The sequence below is a fragment of the Cyclopterus lumpus genome, chromosome 21 (assembly GCF_009769545.1).
Source record: "Cyclopterus lumpus isolate fCycLum1 chromosome 21, fCycLum1.pri, whole genome shotgun sequence".
NCBI lineage: Eukaryota > Metazoa > Chordata > Actinopteri > Perciformes > Cyclopteridae > Cyclopterus > Cyclopterus lumpus.
The window spans coordinates 9,734,932-9,757,643 of record NC_046986.1 but is presented as its reverse complement, the minus strand read 5'-3'; the positions used below and the strand labels follow the sequence as shown (position 1 = coordinate 9,757,643).

At 38.2% G+C, this 22,712-nt stretch overlaps 1 protein-coding gene across 1 annotated transcript in view; it reads right to left on the bottom strand.

Moving 5' to 3' along the window:
* Window positions 1-22,712, bottom strand: part of LOC117750270 (glypican-6-like) — a 69,344-nt gene that overhangs the window by 27,243 nt on the left and 19,389 nt on the right. The window contains exons 2-4 of the mRNA XM_034561416.1: window positions 22,335-22,493; window positions 13,206-13,597; window positions 8,089-8,254 (exon numbers count right to left, since the gene is read on the bottom strand). Coding sequence (XP_034417307.1) covers window positions 8,089-8,254; window positions 13,206-13,597; window positions 22,335-22,493 — 717 coding nt within the window. The remainder of the gene's footprint in view (window positions 1-8,088; window positions 8,255-13,205; window positions 13,598-22,334; window positions 22,494-22,712) is intronic.

Sequence of the window (22,712 nt, the reverse complement as noted above, 5' to 3'; positions counted from 1 at the left end):
AACACAGAGGAGACGAAAGAAACTAGTGCGACAGAAAATAAAAACTGCTGCTCTAGTAGTTAGTGTTTTTTTTTTTGCCAACTTGAGGGCAACGGAAATAAGTTGCGATCACCTTGTTGTTTGTTAGCAAACACTTATTTACACATTCATTTTGAGTTGTGCATTTGTCTGGCTATGAATGTTGGACATTATTCACTCTCTTTTAGCTCTGTTTTTACCAACTCATGAGGAACATTTCTGATGAGGAACATTTCTCTTTAGCTGCTAAACGCTCCACTAACGGTTTCCTTCAGCTGTTTGACGCTGAGCAGGTAGCGAGCTGTGGGCTTTAGAGCTTATTCCCTGAAAACAACTTCCTCCTTCGACTGAAGAAGCACTTCAATCGAAACGTTGAGTAATAGATGTGGGGGCAAAGAAGGGCAGACCGAATTCCTGACTGAAGAACTACAAGCTATTATTGCAGGCTCTGGATTGGTACAAACCTTGTGTTTGTGCAACTTGTTACTAGAAGCCTGACAGTCAAATGAAGGGTTAGCAGTGCAGATGTCCATTTTTCCTAAAATGGCGAAGGCATGACCCCCCTAAGGCATGACCGCCTCTACTCTACTTGACCATTATAAATCCATTTAACTCATTTAACTGTGGCTGGAATGGCTTTCAGCCGCCACTGTTCTAATTCACTTCTGTTCAAAAGCATCTATCCTTTAAATGGAGATCAGACTTCACACAGTTAGGAAAACACAAATAGAACAGAGGATGAAGCTAGTTTGCAGGTATACTTTCTTTTGACATCACATAGACCCCAAACAGGGGGAAAACGATGACGGCAAATCATATGAGAAGTCTACATATTCAATTAAACTTCCTTCCATTAGCTGTAGGTGTTTCAAGTTTGAGGAGCTGAAATACTAAATATAAATCCCTGTGACTGGATTTCTACAGCGTGTGTGAGAGTTAAAGTTCTCCGAATTTAAATCCACTGATTGCACAATCAGATGTTTTATTACACATCAGATGCGAGGAAGGTTTCTGTCTCCCATTTTCTTCCCTTATAAATCCTTGAAGATACAGAATGCAGGGTGAGCAAAGCAGAGAGATGGAAATCTGTAGACAATCATAGAAATCAATGACCGCTTGCTACACAATAGCCATTTCAAATTGAAGACAGAAATAATTGAAAAGGTTTTCAACACAGCATAAATATTTACTTTGAGTGGTGGAATGCAACCGAGTAAGGTTGCAAGTATTCTCTTTTCATGCCATTTTATTCTTCTACTTCACAGTTCAGAGAGAGACATATTGAACTCCTTCTTGCACAACAAAAATTTGACTTAGAATTTTTGGTTTTGGAGCGCTGGTGAAATCCGAGGCATCATTGTTACACATTGTCATATGCATGCGTTGGTAACAAAAACAATTCAAATTGTAGTTGAATGTGTGAACTACGTGCAAAATAGTGCTATGAATCACCGCATCTTCAAAGAGCTGTGTAAGGAAATGGGCTCTGAATTCGAGGTACTTCTGTACCATTCTAACGTTCGGTGGTTATCCCGGGGAATCGTATTTTTGCCATGCGTGTGGAATTAGCCCTATTTTTGCGAGAGTACCAACATTGTCACTCAGATTGCTTTGAAAATTCTGAGTTCATTCTCATTTTGTCGTACATGGCCGATATTTTCGATGCTCTCAATCATCTCAATCGACAGATGCAGGGCGGTGGAGTCAACGCCATCGAAGCGGAAGAAAAACTGTAGGCGTTTAAAAAAAAAAGAGAGCTACCTTTATGGAAACGACGAACAGAGAACTTCACAAACTTTCTCCTCCTGGACGACTGTGTAAGTAAGATCGAAGACGTGTCTGGAATTGGAGACATTTCTGTACCTGAGGAGCTAAAGCAAGCAATTGCCGTGCACTTAGATGAGCTCGCAAAGTCTCCCGACGGATACTTCCCCACCAGAGAGTCATATCCAGCATGGGTGAGACAGCCGTTCACGTTTAGTGTTGCGACAGCAGATGTCAACGATGAAATACCTCGACGAAATCATCGAACTTCAGCAGAGCTTCAACAGCAACTCTTCAGAACAACAACGCTCTCAATGTTTTGGTGTCACCAAATTGTACCATACCCTCTTATTGCTAAGAAAGCCCTTGAGATACACACACCGTCTGTTACAACGCGAGCAATCCTTTTTTCGAGGATGGTAGACATGGAAAATAAGAAAAGGAACAGACTTTGTTGTGAAAATGACATGAGAGTGGCACTTGCCAACGTGAAGCCGCGCATCTCTGAACTTGAGTTATGTTTTTGTGCGAAATTCATGTTTTGTTGTTTTTGTTCTTTTGAACACGGTGCTTTTGTGTGCATGGTTGTGCACTAATAAAATATATACCTATGTTTTGAAAAAAATCATATTTAATTTTTCCAATTACGAAGGGTTCGGTGAATGCACTGATGAAGCTTGCAGGGTTCAGTACCACCAATAAGGTTAAGAACCACAGATTTTTTTAGCATCAAGCTGAATAGTTTAATGCACATCGCCCATCCTGTCTTATTGACCCTCCTCCTGACCAGGGACCAGTATGGCTCAGACAGCAATGGTCCGTATTTAGCAATGGTATTTAATTCAGTGTTATTATTAAACAGTTTTAACGAACTCTAACTGATCTGACATTGAGTGGGAAAAGGAGAGATGAAGTGCATTGAAAGAGCAAAAAATGCATTCTATTGTAGTAGTCTCTACAGTTTGCCTTAATTATGTTCAAGCGTAAATGTGTGATATGGATTTAGTCTTTGAATTTCTGTTGTTTTTCACTTTTTAAATGGTCAATCTTCTACCTTTGCTTTGAGTTTATCAATTTGTAAATCCCACCGTATGAAACGTGCTCTACCAATTGAGTTGTCTTGCCTTGCCCTCAGCAACTCTGTGAGCAGAAAACATGTTGGTCTATTTGTGTTAGGGAAGGTTTTTCCACTCAATATTTTATTCATGAGGAATTTTTCACAAATGTGTTGCTGTCTTGAATTTTCATAAACAGCGAGGTTGTGGCTGGCTCCAGTTACCAAGGAAAACAAATCACCTAATTAAAAAGAAATGAGCAGAAAGAATCAATGCAGATCGCTGTGTGGGACACGTCTCTGCAGGGAGAACGTTTACAGCCTGAACACGCCGATGCAACAATATGACAAATAAAGTGGCAGAGTCAACTAGTTCACTTAAGAATTTAAACCAATCACGTGACTCATTGTGTGGATATTGTGAAGGGCAGGAGGCATCAATACCTGTGTCAACTGCAGTGGACAATATTCATCGCCAGAGTATGCGATTGGTATTCAAACAATCTGAGAGGCAGACAGCCGGATAAATATCAATATAAGATATCAAAATGTTTAAAAACGGCATGCTTCAGAACATTGTTCAACAAAAAGAAAACCAAAACCGGATGCATTTTTAAACAATAGAAAGATGACTAAACACTGTCAAAGGGATCATCTTAAAACAGACATGCGGTGATTTATGCAGAAAGCACAATGCTCTATATATCCGAGAGGACTTGCCGTGTGGGTTCCTGATTATGTTCAGTGTCGAGTTTCCAGGTGCGGTGAACAGACTGACAGCTGTTAATCAGACGCTCCATGCCTCAGTTCATTTATGTAATTAAAATCTAATACCACTCTTAATCTTATCAAATTGCTCATGTACTGCTTTTTTTTAAATGCATGTTTATGATGAAAAGAAAATAAGTATTTATCACAAATTCATTTCTGAATCCAATTCAGTCATTTGCAATTTCAACATACACACAATGTACTGCTTAAAGCAATATGCAATTAGCTACTTTCATATTTAATGCCATGAGAAAGTCGTAGGAGCAGAATAGGTGGAGGTCAGCAATGATTTGTCCAGTGGAAACTAATGGATTATAGACTGGCTACTCAGCAAAACCCATTTAATCTGTATGATTTATTCAGATTTGATTTATTCAGATTTGATTCATCCAGTGTAACATTAAGGGAAGAAAGACACATTCTAGCATATGTTTATCATATGTTTCATACAATTAGGTATCACAAATAGGTAATTCAGTAACACCTCATATCAATATTAATGAGTTCCAGGAACAGTATCTTTCAAAATGTATCTAAAATGACAATGTATATGTATGTGTAAGACAAAAAATGTATATTGGCCTTTTGGAGCCTATACAGTCAGCTTGTGTTTTAAACAAAATGTGTTGGTCATATCTTATTTGCTTGTCTATGTAATTTTTTGCTCAGGAGCAGTGGAAATTGGGAATTTGTTCTTTTGCCCAATATAATTCTCCACTTTTTCCACAAAAGAATAACTCAATGAAGAACTTGAGGGGACAAATTATGATATCGATTATAGCTGTATCATTTTGTTAACAACAAATAATTGAACAAAAAGAAAGCCGAAACAATCACACACCTTTGAAAAAGCCTATTATAACAACTATATTTATTTTCATTCACTTCATCAATTTGGAGGAATATATAGCGTTGCAGGTGAAATGAAGGTGAGGCCTTGCTAAATGTAAACTTGCACTTTCTTTTTCTCACATGTTGGAATGTATTTAATCAGCGGGTGTTAAGTGAGTGAAAAGGTGTTACCATCACGGGGGCTCAGCCTCGAGGCTTTCTCTCTCTTTGGCTGGATTATTTTTAACTCCCCAATATCTTGTCTCCCCTGGTCAGTGGAGCAGGTATATGATGTTCGTCTGGATGGCAGCCACAGAATCAAGATGAATATCTTATAGCTTCACGTTGTTACCGGCTCTGCGTCGGGAGTTTCTCACAACTCCTCTCTGAGCCCTTGAGCTAAAGCTTCCTATTTCTTTCACTGAGCGGATGCCCACTTTTAGTCCATAGCACTGTGTGAATGACGGAGTAATACATTTTAAAAAAAACATATTTGTCTAGTACAAATCATGTTAGCATAATTTATGTGTCACGTTATGCCGCTGTCGGTCCTGAACATGACAACGCCCTCCTGAGAATTTTACACCGAGAGTCAAGTCAATACCTTTTTTTGCGGTTGGACCTTAAGCTAATTAAAAATCTTTTGTCCTATTATGAGAATGAAATGTCAGATCCAAAAGACAAAACTGGCATTTAATTTACATTGAAGAACAACAATCCAACTGACAAGAGTCCTGATGAAGACAGATTGAACGCATACAGAGGGACAGTGTCAGGACACTTAAGAAGACAAGTAGCAATACATAGATGAATGGAGATTTAACAACGCAATCAATGAATCAATACTGCTCCGCTTATCTGCAGTGTGAGCTGTAGAGTTGAGAGCTAATATGACAATTTCCCTTAATTTAATAGGAACAATAGTTCTACATGAAAACATTAATAAATGAAAAACAGGGTAACACCTAATATCAAACCAAAAGAACATGACGTGATAAAGATGGATCTGTACGTATATGCACATTTATATGCATTTCTTGTGTCAAACACATATATATATATATATATATATATATATATATATATATATATATATATATATATATTTACTCCTGTTTGCTTTCATGAGAGGTCATAAAGACCACACCATGTACTTTTCAAAATATATGGAGGATATCCAATCAATGTGTTCACTGGCAAGAAGATAGAGCGAGAACATAAAATATGTAATATGTTCGAGGTCATTTTCATAATGCTCACTTGAATATGCAGTGAAATATATGAGCAGTACAAAAGCTGTTTGTGCAGCTTGGTTGTTCAAATAACTCTAAATAGAGTAAAAATGGCTGAATACACCCTCATTATATATAATATATATATATATATTATATCATAATGATCATTGCATGAAGCATTAATCCGCTTTAAAGCTGAACTTGCGTCAGTATTTGTCGGCTTGGTTTAAACTGCAAGAACATACTACTACTACTACTACTACTACTACTACTAATAATAATAATAATAATAAAAATCATAATAATAATATGAGTGACGTATTCTGAGGCCAGGCTTTTTGAGGATGGGTGTGACAGAGGCGAGTTTAAACATCTAGATTTAGATAATTTTGTCAGCACAATAATAATAAAAAAAATGTTTTAATTAAACAATCTATTGTCGGATGGTTCAAATAATATACGCTGTCCACCTTCACGACCCCAGAGTTTACATGCTGTGTTGAACTGAGGTCACTGACATCTTCGTATTTGTTATTTGGGGTTTTGAATGATTGCTAAACTTCATTAATGTGTGTTTACTCTCCACTACACGTCCACTTTGTCGGATGCCCCATTTCTATTTATTCCTGTTGCTCATCACAATGGATGAGAAACAGCTGATTCGTAAAGTTGAAATGAGGAGTTATCTGTACAATACCACCTCATTTCACAACACAAACTTAATTACGGTGGCATCTGGCTGGAAGGAGCTCGCCTGAGAGCTGAAAGTTTACAGAACAGTAGCTGTAATTTCCACGAAATATCACAATTTAAAACATGTTTCCAGTTTAAAAAGTACAAATGTCGTAAGATGGCAAGTAATAGTCTTCCATCCTTTAAGTGTCTATGTCTCCACTCGAGGTACGTTCTTGGTTTGTTTACGTGGCGTATGTCACAATTTTGTTCTTTTTTATAAACATATAATGCAATTTCTAAAAGGTGCGATTTCAAAGGCTGGCAAGGAACAACCGGAGGTCCTTCTCTTGTTTCTCACAGCAGACTCGACTTTTTCCCTGTCACCACTTTAGTTCAATCACTACAGGAAGACTCTATCTAAATGACAGCAGGAGTCATCTATGTTAGGCATTCTATGAAATATTAAATAAATATATAAATATTACATTCCTGTTTGTACTCGTCTGTGAGCTGAACAAGTTCTCATTGAATTTCTCCTCACAAACTTGACATTCCCCGCTGTGCACTTCTGCCCTATTACAAGTCACCATTTAGCCCAGCAGGAGAGAAGAATCCCATGAATAAAATCTTTTCATGCAAGAAAATGTTGATAGAAGAATGAGAAATAAAGCAGCCTCTTATCCGAGAGCTCGATGTGTGTCGATGGAACTGCTGCTTTCAAAACAAGAACACAGCACCAGCTGTAACCTCTCTTTAAATAGACTAAACCACATAACACACCTATTTCTGTAATCCTGCAGACTTACAAGCTAAACATCTTGACATGAGACATTTGTTTTACTTCCTTATATCAGATCATTTTTAACAGAACTATTGTACAATATTTTTACCATGATGGAAGTAAAAAAAAAAATTAGAAAAAAAGTCAAATTGACCAAACATCATACATTCAAATTTATTTTAAATAAAGTAAAAACCTCACGACATCAGCCTCAGTTCACCTTTGTTTGAACAATAAGAGCGTTTAGTCTTTCAAGAGCATATATTGAAAAAGGCAAAAAGGTGTAAAACCAAATGAAGCAATATGTGTGATATCAGATTGAATCCAGTTACTTCCTGTAATAATATGTTGGTCCAAACGATGCAGCTTAAAATATTATTGAACCCACAGTCTCTGCACGGTTTAAACCGTTTCAAAGTAATATATGATGCGCCCCCCCCCCCCCCAAACTCTTTCTCCTTCTGTTTCGAGGATTGTGGAAATCTGGATTGTGGTCCATGCCTACTAATTATTCATAATTTCTGTCCATCCGGGGAGAGAGATCCTCCTCTGTTGCTCCTGAAGGTTTCTTCCCTTTTTTGAAAGTTTTTTTGAACGTTTTTTTGGGAGTTGTTCCTGATCCGATGTGAGGTCCTGGGACAGGGTTGTCGTATGTGTACAGATTGTAAAGCCCTCTGAGGCAATATATAAACTGAGTTGAATTGAATGTTATTAGTTGGCTTCAGCCTGCTATTAACATGCACCACTGTGTATTGCATCAAACAGTTGTTGCTGTCACACAACAGTGAATGTGAAAAAACTCATTATTTTGAGAGCTAATGTGTTTTTTTTCTTCTCCACATCCATTAGACCCATGTAACCATATTGTAGAGCCATACACCCAGGCGTGATTACATAAAGAAGTTTGTTTGATGGGAAAAAACAGAAAGAATTATGGAGTGATAATTGAAAAGACTTACCAATATACAGGTTCCACTCTGGATCCAGATCAGCTTGATTGGCCAGGCAGCCCTTCACGACGTTCAGGCAGTAGTTCTTACAGGGTTTCATCGCCGGCGTGCCCTGACAGAAGGGGCAGTACAGCATCTTGGTCAGTGCCCGAATACACGCTGGAGTGCTGCTGACCTGCAGGAACACAAGAGTGTGACAGCCGATATTAGCCCCTGCACAGCTCCTTCAAAACCCATAATCATAATTTAACCACAGTCATTTAATAATCAGATTAATTCCCAGAGGATATTAGTATTTGTTATTTTCCATCTTGTTTGTACTTAATATTCAAACATACAAATTGAGGATGCATGGCAATTTTAAGAGTCATCCAGAAAAAAATCTGTTTGTCGAATACCAATCATCAGAATACAATTTGCAGTTTCTTATTTTGAAAAAAAAGCTGGACAATGAGGTTACAGATTCGTTTCAGTGTGCACGTTCAGAAATGCCACAAGAGAGACGAGAGAGGTGTTTTGCTGACCAGAAAACTTTTCAACATTTGTGAGCACGGTCAATAATGTTACGTGCATTTGGATGTCAAATATTAAATAAAGACAACTCTTTATTTGCCCACTCACTAGCCGAGTTAGCTGTCAAGCATTTCACATCTCAGTTATTCGTCCTTCTCATCTTCACATACAAAAATGAGATGATGTTCATGTGTGACAGGTGGAGCTTGGAGAGGGCGGTATGGAGTCATCACACACAGTAGGATTTACAAAGCCCCCAAAATAACACATGCTAGAGACAAGATAAGCATAAATATCGTTCACTGATTATCCCTCCACAGGGATGACGTTTGATAATTCATTATTCATATTATTTCATTTTAGTGGGTGGAATTTAAAATGATTTAGACTAATTAGCCACAATTGAGTTAAAAATACATTTGAAGAGGGTGGAAAACAGCAACATAATGAGTCAGCTTAACAATTAGTTGTGGCACTAATTGAGTGTTTGAATGTTGATGTTAGTCCAAAGGCACGTTCCCTCTCACTCACTAATGCTTTTCAAATGTTTTCCAAGAGATAATCATTCCAGACAGATAGCCACGAAGAAAGATGTGCAGATCTAGATACTCCTTTGTCTTCTTAAGGAGAAGACACATTAGATGAATTTGCAGACTAATTGGGCACTGTGGTATATTGACCAAATGTTGCCGATTCCAAGTAGCATCTGGCTCATATAGGCTCTTTCTTAAAATAAGCTTCTTCAAACTGAAAGCTGCTTCCATGGTTACGTGTCTGAGGATAGAGTGTTGTATGTTTTGTACAAATTGCAATGCCCTTAGTCTAGAATCACAAATATGCCTATTAATTGTGAATTTAATTGACTTGACTGGTGTGACTGGTGAACAGCTGAGAGTCGACAAAGTATAAAGAAACGCGTTCAACTGCCTCATTGAGAAGGTATTGGTGATGGTGAGGGTGAGGGTTGTGGTGGCTGGGTGTGGTTGAGCTGAGGACAGTGAGGGATTCGGCAGAACGCCCCTCCTTCGTCCACCTGCACACTTATAATGGGGAGCAATCATCATTAGACCCAGGTGAGGCCAATTAGGCCTCCACCTGGTACCGTTCCCTGAGGTACTCCCCCACTCCCCTCTGCAGCTGAGCTTAACCACACCCAGCCACCACAAGGGTATATCAACAGAAGATAAACTAAAGCAAACCATTGGCTGAGCCAGCTGTCCTCTGCCGTATGACATTCAGGTCACATGTGGACCGTGTAAGTGCAACATCGTATCAGTGGTCGTCTGTTTGGCCACGTGTGAGCCAGTACTGCGACCTTTCAGACGGCAAACACAAACTTGACCTAGTAAAGATGTTGTCATTAGGTGATTTCTTAAAAGTGTGCTGCATTTTTATCCTTAACACTCAAATGTTTGCACTCTGGAGCCCTGTCAAGATGTTTGAAATGAAAGGTCTCCTGGGTCTCGGCTAATGGACTGTTTTCTGAGTTCCATGAAGCATCTTTCTGGCTGAAAACCCACTTGTTCAGGCTACACCCGGACATGCCTTTGCAAGCACTTACTAATGTCTCATTTTATTTAAAAAGATACAAATGTCACACTAAGCCTTGTGTACTGTCGTGCTGGAGACGCACTTAATGTATAGATATTTTTCTTTTTTAAAGAGATGCACTTTTGAAGACGTCTAGTTCTAAAGACGCTCCTTGTAAGTTCTGCTAAATGAATATAATGTAGACCCTGAAGGGGACAGAAAACATTATGTTTCTTTAGTTGACGACCTCAGGCTAGTGAAAGAGTTTGGTAGATAAAAGGAAAACTGAATGTGTCTGCATTTTTGCAGCAGTATGAAGAATGCCATGTCTCGGTGGAAATCCATGAAGAAATCCACTCGGTAAAGTGAATAGAAAATGTATGCTTTGCTGAAAGTTTTCCTCCAAGTGGCATCTGAGTGCGATAACATGTTATATAAAGAACTTATCAATACGATGTTACAAGACATTTGCAGTAAAACAGGGATAACAAAGCAACAAATGGTTAAAAAGATAATAAAAGGAGACAATAACATCAAAGAATAATGAGACTGAAAGAGCCGGACCACAAGGCCAAGAGAACTAAATGCTTAAAGAGCCTGACCAAGCAAAGCTTTAGAGAACAAACAATATGGTCTTACATATCAATACTAAAGCAGATAGTTGAGGTGCAGCAAAGACTTTGGTCAATTTGCTAGGAATGTGAAAAAAAGGTCTGGAAGCAATATAATTTTGTCTTAGCTGTGAATATTTCATCTGGTAAAACCCGAAAGGCCTGAAGGAGATAAAACACGAATGACCTTATCCAGGTCTGACCTGAACGTGGTGATATTTGTTCATGTTTGATGTGACAGCATCCCGACATTTGTTTCCAGCCCAATGCCAAGTATCATAAAGAGAGGACTGGAGGTATTTGTGTAGCCCCACAGTCAGAAGGGAGGCTCAAACACAATATAATCCTTGTATATTACAACTATTATTAATTATTATTATTAGAAAGATTAGGAGTAATATTATTAGTAGTAGCAGTTAATCATAATCATTATAATTAGTAGTATTACTATTAGCTGTAGTAGAAACAGTCCCTAACTCGTTCTTTTTGTAAAACACATTTATAATTTATAATTATTTGATAAAAAATAAATAAAAATAATTTCATCATTATGAATATCGTGGTATTTTAGAATATGTACGGCTGACCAAAGACATTTTTAGTTGACCAACACTAAGAATACACTTTTGTCAACTAAACATTCGTTGATTTAATTAACATATCCATAAAACTGAGTTATATAGTGTAGTGTCGATGTCACCTTCCCTCACACATTCAGTTAATAATAACCCCCACTGGTAACAATAGAAGTGAATTTACAAATCAACGGATTATTTCCGTTGTATTTTAGGAAAACAAATGTAATCGAGTGACTGAAAGACTAAACGATTCCTCCTGTAGAACCGGCACATACTGTGAAGTATAATAAGATTTTCACTTTACAAAGTCGATGTGGCCCATTAACGGTCTCTTTGGCTTTTTAAGAAAGCACAACGTGTTTACTCATTTGTTTCCGTCAAATTCATTGTCATCTTACTCCAGTGAGTGCATTCACATTACCAAAAGTTGTTGTCTCAATAACCAGGCGGAAGACTATACACAATTGTAATCACTGCAAATAAACAGAAGCAGATGTACTGTTTGGGTAATGATCTGGGATAAGTACGAGCTTTGCTTGTGAGATGCAGACTCCAAACACGAGTTTCATGCTTCCTCAAAGCTCAGGCGTGTCTCGTGTTTTGTCTCTTGTCTCTAACGCTGTGAAAAGCAATAAAGTGCTACATCGTCTACTTTAATCCAATATATATATATATATATATATATCCCAGCAGCAATAAGCATGGATGTCACATCTAGAGACGCTGTGCAACAGAAACCTTTAGCGGGGTGTCCCGTTTCATTATGCCCTCACCCAATCCCTCATGACAAGCTTGTACCCTGGGGATCAAAAGGGCTGCAGTCCCAGACACATGGCCTGGATCTCAGGTCCCACAGAAATGTCAAGGAGGTGAAGCTGGGACGTGCTGGCTTGTGAGAGACGCAGAGTGTAACTCAGTAAACACATACTAACATCACATCCTCTGTGGCTGCTTCGACATGAGCCTCACCACTACTGGTGAGGAGGGAACTCATAAACACACCGAAGAGAACATGTTCAAAGTTCAACGAGTGCACTGTAGTGGGGGCGCAAGAAAACACATTTTGGATTTCTTAGATAACAGTAGGGTCTTCATCTCTGTCTCCAATTATTGACTGACACTTTTTTAATTGTCCTCTGTTTATATACTGTACAGCAGGTCTATAAATATTTAATATAGCATTTGCAGCAAAGTGCCTATGGGGGCTTCTCTCTACCCATAATAAAAGATGCGTAGAAACAGCACTATTGTTGTTCAGTGTGACTAAATCCAAGCTTTAGCCTCTTCTTGTTTTTCCTTTAATCTCACTTTGTACGTGATCAAAAACTACACAAGCTCCCAGAGCAGTATTATATACAGCAGATGCAGCATTACGATTACATAGCATCAAACAAACTACTACGGCTAGAGCATGATTAATGGCTTCTGTATACTGGGTGAGCAAATATTAGGAAACGAAGCAACACACAGTGATAGCACTACATTTATTTTCTCTGCTTTATTCATTGTTTGGGCATTTCTACTGAGAAATCCACATACCCTTCAACACCGTGTTCTAGGCAGCACCTGAAAACAAGCCGCCTCGAGCCTCAAGCTTCCTGAACACATGCGCCAATAGAGCACATATAAGTCAGAAAAGTATCTGGAAGGAAGTTGTTGGCAGTGGAAAAACCAGGGGGAACTGAGTCCTTGCTGCAGAAACACCAAACAAGACAACTAATAAAAAATCGGTGTCGGACGCACAGCAAGTCTTCATTGAAAAATGCGGAATATTTTCCAACGGAATCGGCGAGAGCGATCAAATTAAAATACGTTTGAAAAATGACAGAAGCAAGCAGTTGATTAGGTGTTTCATACCCTCGTTAAATTTGACTAAAGTGGTGAGCACCGTTACCTTAGACACTCTCTGGGCCACCTCCCGGCCAACAGAGAGCCCTTGGACAAATGTGCGTGCAGCGATGAATGCCCGGGTAACCTGAGCCTTGAGCTTCCTGGGAACGTCTCCAAAGGGCTTGAGCTGGTCAGTGTACTTACTGATACACTCCAGATAGTCCTCAGTGATGACGTACTGGGAGTTGAGCAGCGTGAACATACGCTCCAGTAGCCGCGACCAAAAGTCATTAAGCATTTCCTCCAGGTTAACATTTCCTCCTGTGTAGTAGCGCTTCAGCTCTGCAAACAGGTTCTCAAAGACCTCGGAGTTCTGCATGTAAGGCTTGCCGTAAGTCCTCACGAACATCTCATTCAGGGACCTCTCTGTGTTCTCCAGTAGCTCCAGGAAGAATTCTGGGTAAAGAAGGAAAGAAAAAAAGTGTGACTTCATGTGTAACTGTGTTTGATTATACATGTACATGGCATCATACATTGATAAGATACACCGTGAACCTAATTTGTGATTTAAAATAGAAATGCAAAATGACATTAACTGTGTCTGATTGCAAGGCAAGAACAAAGCTTAAAAAGGAAGTCTACTTAATATTCGATGTCGACAACAAACACGCCGACAACCAGAAAATACCAAAATAGCAAATCAATTAAGGCTTCTGATGTTGATTTCATTTTGAAGAGATTTCACAGCTTTGTTGATTTTTTATCTCCAGTAAACTACTTTCAACACCAATCTGAGCCTTCCATATATATATTTCTGGAAAGTAATAAGTTGTGCGTTTGCACTGCAAGACGTCTATATTGTCCCTCCATCACCTGTAAACCCAAAATATATTTATGTACTATACCTCGATAGAAAGGAGGTTTATTGCAGAATGATTTCCTGTACACTGATTTGCAATGTTGCTCCATATGGTGGAAGCATAAGGAAGGAAATGCAATAAATAGATTATTGTGGATATGATTACAATACCACAATAATTTGTAAGGGTTGCAGCCGTTTTGCATTCGCCTTTATAAGTACCACTTGTTGTTTGCCTCATGACCTCTATGGCTCACCACAAATTGGTAAGAGATGATAATATTCCATCTGGTATCGATAATGATAGTTCTCCCTTTCAAGGACCAGGATTAAAATTGAAATAGGCTTCAAAACTCTGCACATTCAATTGCACAGGGGACTAGACAGAGGAGACTCCACTATCATAAAGGGTGGTGAAGGTGTTTCATATTTCTATAAGTTATTGTATATAATATGGCAATATGTCCCATCCAAAGTTTCAAAGCAGGATTAATTGTTTATTTTTGGTCACTTGGACACAGGGGAAAGCTGTAAATGCAATATTGACTAATAATCGCCTCATAAAGTTGATATGGCAAAACTGTTAGCAAACAGTCGCCTCTTGACATGTCATCTACTAGACAGATTAGCAGTTTCTTTGGAGCCGTCACTCTGGACAAAAATGTAAGATCAATATTGTCTCATTTCCGTTCTGGTTTGGTCTTCTGATGGAAACATAGTGCTGAATGCTGACATTTCTCTATCTGCTGGTTGGTGGTGGGAAGATAGTGTGCAGTTAAACCATTAAAACAATAAAGTACTGCAAAACCAAAACAATGAGCTGACACACTCTACAAGACTTCGGAAAAGTTAGTCTAAAAAGGAAACCAAGTCGTTTTTTGCTCCTTAATAAAGCCAAACTATTTTGTATCTGATTAATCAATTAACTGATGGAATAATTTGTAGAATACTAGATTTCTAAAATAATTGACAGCTGCAGAGATAGCAAATTGTTTTTATTATTCTTACACAGAATATGTAACGTAACATAATATCGTTCTTCATCAAATCAACTGTATAATATTTGTACTTCTCTTTCTTTCACTTTTTTTTACTCAACCTTTAACTCTGAGCCGTGTTGGTTTGACTGTGCTGTATCTCCCAGTCATACAGCGGTGTCATATCACCAGTGTACAATTTACATTTGGCGAATACAGCGATTCTCATTCTGAAGCAATTCACAGTAGCGAGGTCACATGACCACATATCCACGAAAGGATCAATTCTGCCCTCTGAGCCACTCACGTGACAGTTACTTATCAGAATGGCCCAGACCAAACTGTAATGGACTTGTTCATTAGTCCTCAGCATTGCAGGTGAAGTGACGACTCCTCATGATACCACTCCAAATAACATCTGGCACACCAGTAAAATGTGAAAAACATGCCTCATTTGCAAGGCAGCACAAAGTTATTTCATAATGTATACCTGATTGAGACAAATGTATTTTTAGCTGCAACCAGCAGCTACTAAAACGTGATCTTAGCTTGAAGGGTAAAGGTCACATTTGCCTCAGGAGAAATGCTAGATTCCAATCTTGTATTCATTTTAAAACCACTTCTGATATTACATGCAACATGCTGACTTGATTTCTCTATTCCTATAACAATTAAGTATTTTTTATAAGCATGTCTTATCAGCAGGTACCAGTAAGTGTTAATTGTAAGATGTCCTCTGGGGATCTGATTAAATTAGCTTTACCTTCACACATTATTCTGCTATCTTAAGAGGGTATCATCATCACTTTTTCTTTCAGCAGCACACACAGCATGAAGGACGTGTGATGTTGGATGAGTAGTTCTCAATACTATTGTAAATGGAAGACTGCAGTGAGCAGTTCTTTAAATAGACAAAGCTCCAAGCAGGATGTGTGCTTGTTGTAGGAAATGCATGTAGTCAGTGGTGCTAAGTGATATAACTTTACAAAAACAAAATGAACATAAAATATCTTAATGCAGTCAGGGTATCTTCCCCATGTGTCTGTATATATCAAATTAATATTCCAGCAATGTAATTATGGCAGAATTTATAGTATTAAGTACATTTAATATAATTCTAAGCTCTGTTTTGGAGTGATTCCAATGTATAATTACATTATGGATGAATTAAGTATAATTGAGATTTTTTTAAAAGACGATTATTATAGGAAAAAAAGCATGAGAGGGATCATATTTCATAATAACAAATTTGGTTATTGTGAAATTATTATTTGTCAAAGACTAAAATTGTCAGGAAAGCCCACATAAATCGTTGCCACGTCTGTCCTAACGAATGTCTGCAAGAGCTGCAAACAGAGGATGATGATGCTGAAATGCTGGACATGGGTGATTCTGATGCTCCCAACCTGCACAGAGTTCATTACTTCTCGCTGATAAAGCTCAGTTCGACTCAGTGCCCACAGCGCTGCACCCAGCCTTTCTTTCTGTGATAAAGAGAAAGTCTGTTTCAGTGCATCCATGACTGCTTGCTCGCACAGAAAGCTGATGGATGCTCTCCTAGATGTCAGTAGTAGTCTCAATTGTAGCAGCAGTCATGGATCAGAGTGCTACTATTTCATATCGTTGAGCTAGATGATGGCAAATAGGCGTGCATGTACAAGCACACCACAGTTGGACAATAGAGATTATGGAACATATAGCAGGGGTAGCTGTAGATGGGGTGACATCTGCTGCGAGGACCCTTGTGGAAAGTGGTCTGCAGAATTAATTACCGGTACTACAAAGTCTCTTAAACTATGACCAGCCATAACTTTGGAGGATAAAAGGGTTGGTTGTCCAGTCTGTGGGTTAATACGTAATGTTCGAAACTTCAGGAAATGCACATATTGCAGCACAGTTACGTTTAAGTTTTACATCTTGATCAATCGATTACAATTTGCATATTTGAAACAAAGATCATTTGTTCACCTTCTTTCATTAAAGCTGGGGACTCAGTAAAATGCATTTGTAGGCTTTCTTCCAAACACTTTTTGTAGAAAGTGCTCAAAAAACGCAAGAAACTGGTTTGAATATGCAATCTTTAAGAAAAATGGAATTTGAATTCCCACTGTCCTTCATAGCGCTTGTGCAAAGATATTTACTCGTGATGACAGTTTTCAAATACATTATTTTGAGTGCAGCATTGTATTTCATGGCCATACACCAATTAAAAAGGTATGAATTCAGTACAAGGAGATTCAAGAAGAATTTTGAAATCCTTGTTCGTCTTCTATGTCAAAGACATTCTTGCAAGCAGAACTATCAAAACTATCTGTAATTCATCAGCGGAGCTACGCTGAGAAAAACATACAAAACGGACTTGTCTGTCCCCCGTGCAGCAGGAGAAACCGCCTGTAATCATCAGCAGAGCCACTGAGTGTCTTCTCCAACAGGACTACAGACAATCAAAGAGGGAAACCATCTCTCCCTTTGTAGTTATTGAAACTGAATAACGCACACTGCTTGTCTTCAAACTACTCAAGCTCTCATGCCCTAACATGAAACTAGCAATGTTTCTGCCAAGAGAAGCACTTCTAATTCTACATGCCACTCAGTTGTGGATTATTGATTTGATCTGACAGGAGGCACCGATCTACAGAAGGCCGCTTTAAGTGCAACGCTTCTGTACGTGACATGAAGGGCATGTTTGCATGTGTTAATCCTTGTAGCCTATTGTGAGTCACACCATGGCAGTTAAAAGTAAAAGTCTTTCAATGTAAATGGATTTACTACTAAGATATTTATATATAAGATAAATAGATTGATTTATATTTCGTAAGAATTGAAAATAAACAAACCCAATGCTTTTAAATTGAGGAATCTGAAATGACATTTGATAGAGTGCAGTTTCATAAATGTAAACTGGGAGTGGCATAGTCCTCAAATTAAAGTGAAATTGTATGGATTTCCATAAAACGTTGCAGCTTGTCCTACGGAGAATTACTAAAGATCCTATAGTGTAGAGAGATGCCGTGGCATTTCTGCTTGAATCCTACTTACTCTTCTCCAACTAGATATTCCAAAAGAACCTCCTAGCGTTTTGCTGAGCCAGCATGCCTTTTTCAGCACTGCTCAGCTCCACTTTCAACTAGTCAAACACATCCACGCCTGGTAGCCGGCCAGCACAATGCGGCCTTCTATGGTTGGCCGCCTTTGAGGAGTCATTTAGGTTTAAGTGCTTTGCTCACGAGCACATCGACAATGGCTGCTGAGGGAGGAATGAGAGGATACACATATAGGACACCTTCCACACAATGACCCAGAGCATCCCTGTAAAATGTACACTGGTCAAAACACAACATTATCTTCTGAATTTTTCTACGCATGGATAAAGTTAAGTATTTCAACAGTGTCAATTTTGAAGCAGGTATTTTCTATTTAGCAACTATACAACTGATGCCATTTTGTGCCAGTTGCTAAATATTGTCTTACTGACAGGAATTTGTTTGGAGTTGTTTATTTCAAAGAAGATCAATTGGAGGGTATGACTGCATTAATATTCAGTTTGGTTAACCAGCAACCTGTTCATAGTCAGAGGAGGGCCAACAATGAACTAGCAATTAAGATCCCTGAATAAGTGTTTAACGAGAAAGTGGAAAAGAATGCTCTGTGATAGCCATTTATCTAATTTCTCTGAGCAGTTGTTTCCTGGGGTCTTTGGTAAAGGAGTAGGATATGCATTAATTAGCAAAGAGTCTGTAACTGTGTCTGCATGTTTGGCACATATTTTCTCAGTTGGTGCTGTTTCTTTCTTAGATGCACACGGTTGAACAGTGCAACATGGGTTGTTATTGGATATTTCTGTATTTGTGCTTGGATGGTCTTGGCATTGCCGAGACTGTGCGATCTTACTGTGACACACAGCCTGTGGTGTCAGGTATGCGTGGGCTGGCCACCGACTGTCAGCTACAGTAACACTCATCACAAACTCTGCATAAAGAGAAGAGGATACATACATATAGTGACTGTGTAGGTGGGACTGCGTAGCCAGGTACTAAATAGATGGTAAATTACTTCTAATTGATCCAACAGCTCTGTGTCGTTTTCCTATGCATTTAGACCCAGAATCAAGGCCAATGCAATTATTTGGTAAACACTAAAAATATTGTTTAAGGAATACAAAGTCAAAGAAATGCAGTATCTCATAATACACAAATTGTGCTTTTGTATTGTCTGGTTACATTTTAACTAATATCCCCCTGCTTGAAAAACAACTTCCAACACTGAGATTCAATTAATCCAGCAATCAATATCTCCGATTTCTCGAACGGGAGGCCAGTCGAGAACCTCAGAAGACATGAAGTCTCCAGACAGCAGAGGACTACCGAGCTGAACTCTGCATATGGCATGTGCTTTGAAGCTGAGGAAATGATGGAGAATGGCAGCAAACCCCAAGAGAACAGGGTTGCCTGGAGTCATGCATCTAAGTGCAGCTGGAGAAACCCCATTTCCTCCTTCACTGCAGTCCTCCTTTTGACATTCACTATCCTGACAGTGGCTGATCAAAATAACACTTATTTATTTATGCACACTTCCAGGAATCAAACAGGAGCTACAGAATAAATATATTCCTGGAAATAAAACAGACAGATATCACATAGGCATTGTGACATTGAGTTTCTGGGCAATGTGCAGTCATTCGAGAGTTGCATGCTGTAACTGAATAGTATTAGTTTCATATAATATGTTGGATAGTTTGAAAAGAATGAGCATAGAAATACAAGACATTGACTGTTGAGTATTGCATTACACTATTAATCACTCAAACATTATTCAGTCCGATATGGAAACCTATGCTTTGACTTCTTTATGGACAAAGATTTGAATTACTTTGGATTAACTTAATCTTTGGGAGTGTTGCTCTTCAATCCACAGATCTAATAAGAGGTTATATTCATAACGACATAATGTATCTAAGGTCATTTATGTATATCAACAATATATTAACAGATCATTCAAGAGTTGGAATCATAGGAGATATACTGCATTGGAAGACAAACCTTTTGACAAAATAGTACTTGAAATCAAAGATGTTGAGGTTTGCTAATAGTGCTGGACGATAACCATTAACAAGGTAAAAGTAAATAAAAGCTAGTGTGACTTTTTATTATTTTTTTTATTATTATTATTCAGATGTTGTGTACCACTGGTAGCACAATACTTAATACCAATTTTGAATTCAGAGGTAATTCAGATCCATGGCCCCTAGTCTTCATTTCAGTGACTTGCTGTCGTTTTGCAATTTAAATTCCACTGATGACAAGCAAGCATATCAATTTAAAATACAGAGCAGAATAATAACAGCAGAAGTACAGAAATACAATGCTGGATTTGCGAATAACACTCAAACTTCAATTTAAGTTATGTGTTTCTACATTGAAGCAGAAAGCTTGCTTTTACGCTACTGGCATACAAAGTGGAAACCACTTTACAACAGTACAAGATTATGTATTAATCACACTATATGTGATCCCTATAGAAGGATCACATATATATATATATAATTTAATTATCTATTGCAAACTTCTCAACAACAATTACACATAGCTTGTAGATGGGAACATATTGGGAATATAATACCCTTTTATTCAGATGGCTCTGCTGTTGCTGCTCTTTGACTGAAGAAAAGCCTGCTGCTAAAGTCTCAGCACAGATCAAAAGCCTCTTTATACTTTTTTTTTTTGCCTATAAAGCACTTTTTTCCACTACTTTGGAGAGTAGGATACATAAAGTGTGTTTATACAGGAACTGATAAATTACCCATTATTTCAGTCAAAGTTTGATGGTTGCAGCTTCACTATTCCTTCACGACTACAACTGGAAATGTTTTTTCATTATTCGATATAATCTTTATTTGTCAAGGATAGTCCAGTTTCTTTAAGTAACCGACTTAAAAACAAAACAGCAAATTAAATCAACCAACGCATTTGCATTGTTGTTCCGTAACTGGACATGTTCTGGAAGTGTTCAAAGTTACCTTAATCCAGTTTTTTTAATTTATTCTGCCTTAAAACATTTTTGCTTAACGAGTCTCTGTAGCTCACGCCAAGACGAGGGTGCAAAAAGGTTAAAAGCATTTTCACCAAAGATAATTGGTTCCAGGAATGGCATATTCCATTTGTAGGTTGCAGCTACTGATTTAGGAGTCAGTACAGACCATACATAAGGAGACTTGTGATGTAATAACGCGTCATGAAGACAAATGTGCCACTGTTACATTATACTGTTGTATAAAGAAGACTTACCAACTTTGTCATCCAAACTGATATGATGTGTGCGGAAAACCAAAATAGAGATACATCATAATGCTGCATGATATAGCAAATCTAACATGTTCAAACAGATAAATTTGCATGCAAATGATTAATATCACCATAATGAAATGCTGATTAATTTCTTCCTTCCACCAAAAGAAAAACTATTAGTTTCTACACCCAGGTATTTATGTATTTATAACTGTCAACATTAGAGGCAAGTTTGCAGTTTTTTTCAATTGCATTCGAAAGTGATTATACAAAGTCTGATCTGAGGTCTTAAATATATGGGCTTATTATATATAAACCATATGTCAAGGATTTAGCAATGATAGTAAATATTGGATAGAGTATTGTGTGTCTCAGCACTCTAAATATACATTTATATTATAATTTAAAAAAGAAACCACTGGGGCATTTTCCAATCACTGTTAATCACTTTAAAATGTTTCTGAGTAATAACTCATTAAAAGGTTTCACGGTGCATTCATTGCCAACAATGCTGACAGGTGGCTTTGCTGGACAATTTTCATCTTCACCACCCTTCATCATTGTCCACAGCGATAAGCTCCTGCTTCCCACACAGTATAATGTTGGGAGGAGGAGGGATTATTGGTTTCTCATTAAACTTTGCTCCGACAGGGAGAGGTGGAGAGGTACAGTGAGTCTTGGCTCAGTAATGAGTGCATCCCAATCCCGTGTGCGGTGGTCAAGACAGTCACCAGAGAACTACGACAAGAGCACAGGTACACAGAGTTTGGCTCTGCATTGCTGTTCCAGCTGTCAGTCTGCTGTGCAAGAAGCCATGTGCGTCTAATCCAACAGGAGGGCACTCCACTCCAAGGCGTATTAACATGATTTTTCAATGCTCGTCTCCAATTGAGGGAGGACAGCTATACTAGAAAACAGTGAACCTTTTCAAATTAACACATAGTCGAAATCCTATAATTATTATTAAATTTAGCATTTTGTTCTACTGTGACTGTAATTAAAATGGTTGGAAAAAAGGAGACAAAATAGGGAACATTAATCAGCACAAAGCATTAAGAGAAAAATAGACTTACCATCAAATCGTTTGTGCCTGGCAACAAAGGTGCTTCTCAATTCATGACTAATTTCATCAATTAGATTCTCAAAGTCCTGTTTGCTTTGTTGGCCAAATGTGTCCTCCATTTCTTGGGTGCAGCATGTGCTTCCCTGAGGACATACACGAAGATGGTCACCTGAAAAACAGACAAGAAAACAGTGTTATTTTAATCCATACGATTAGTGAGACTGACCATAAACAGTCTCCTTTAATCTTGGTTAAATTTGCGTTTTTGGCATCAATATCAAATGTGTTACTTAAAATTACAATTGGAAATTCAGTCATTCTAGTTCCTGGATTTACTTTATTCTTGACACATCAGTTTCACAGAAGATGCAAAAACGTTTGTTTTGAA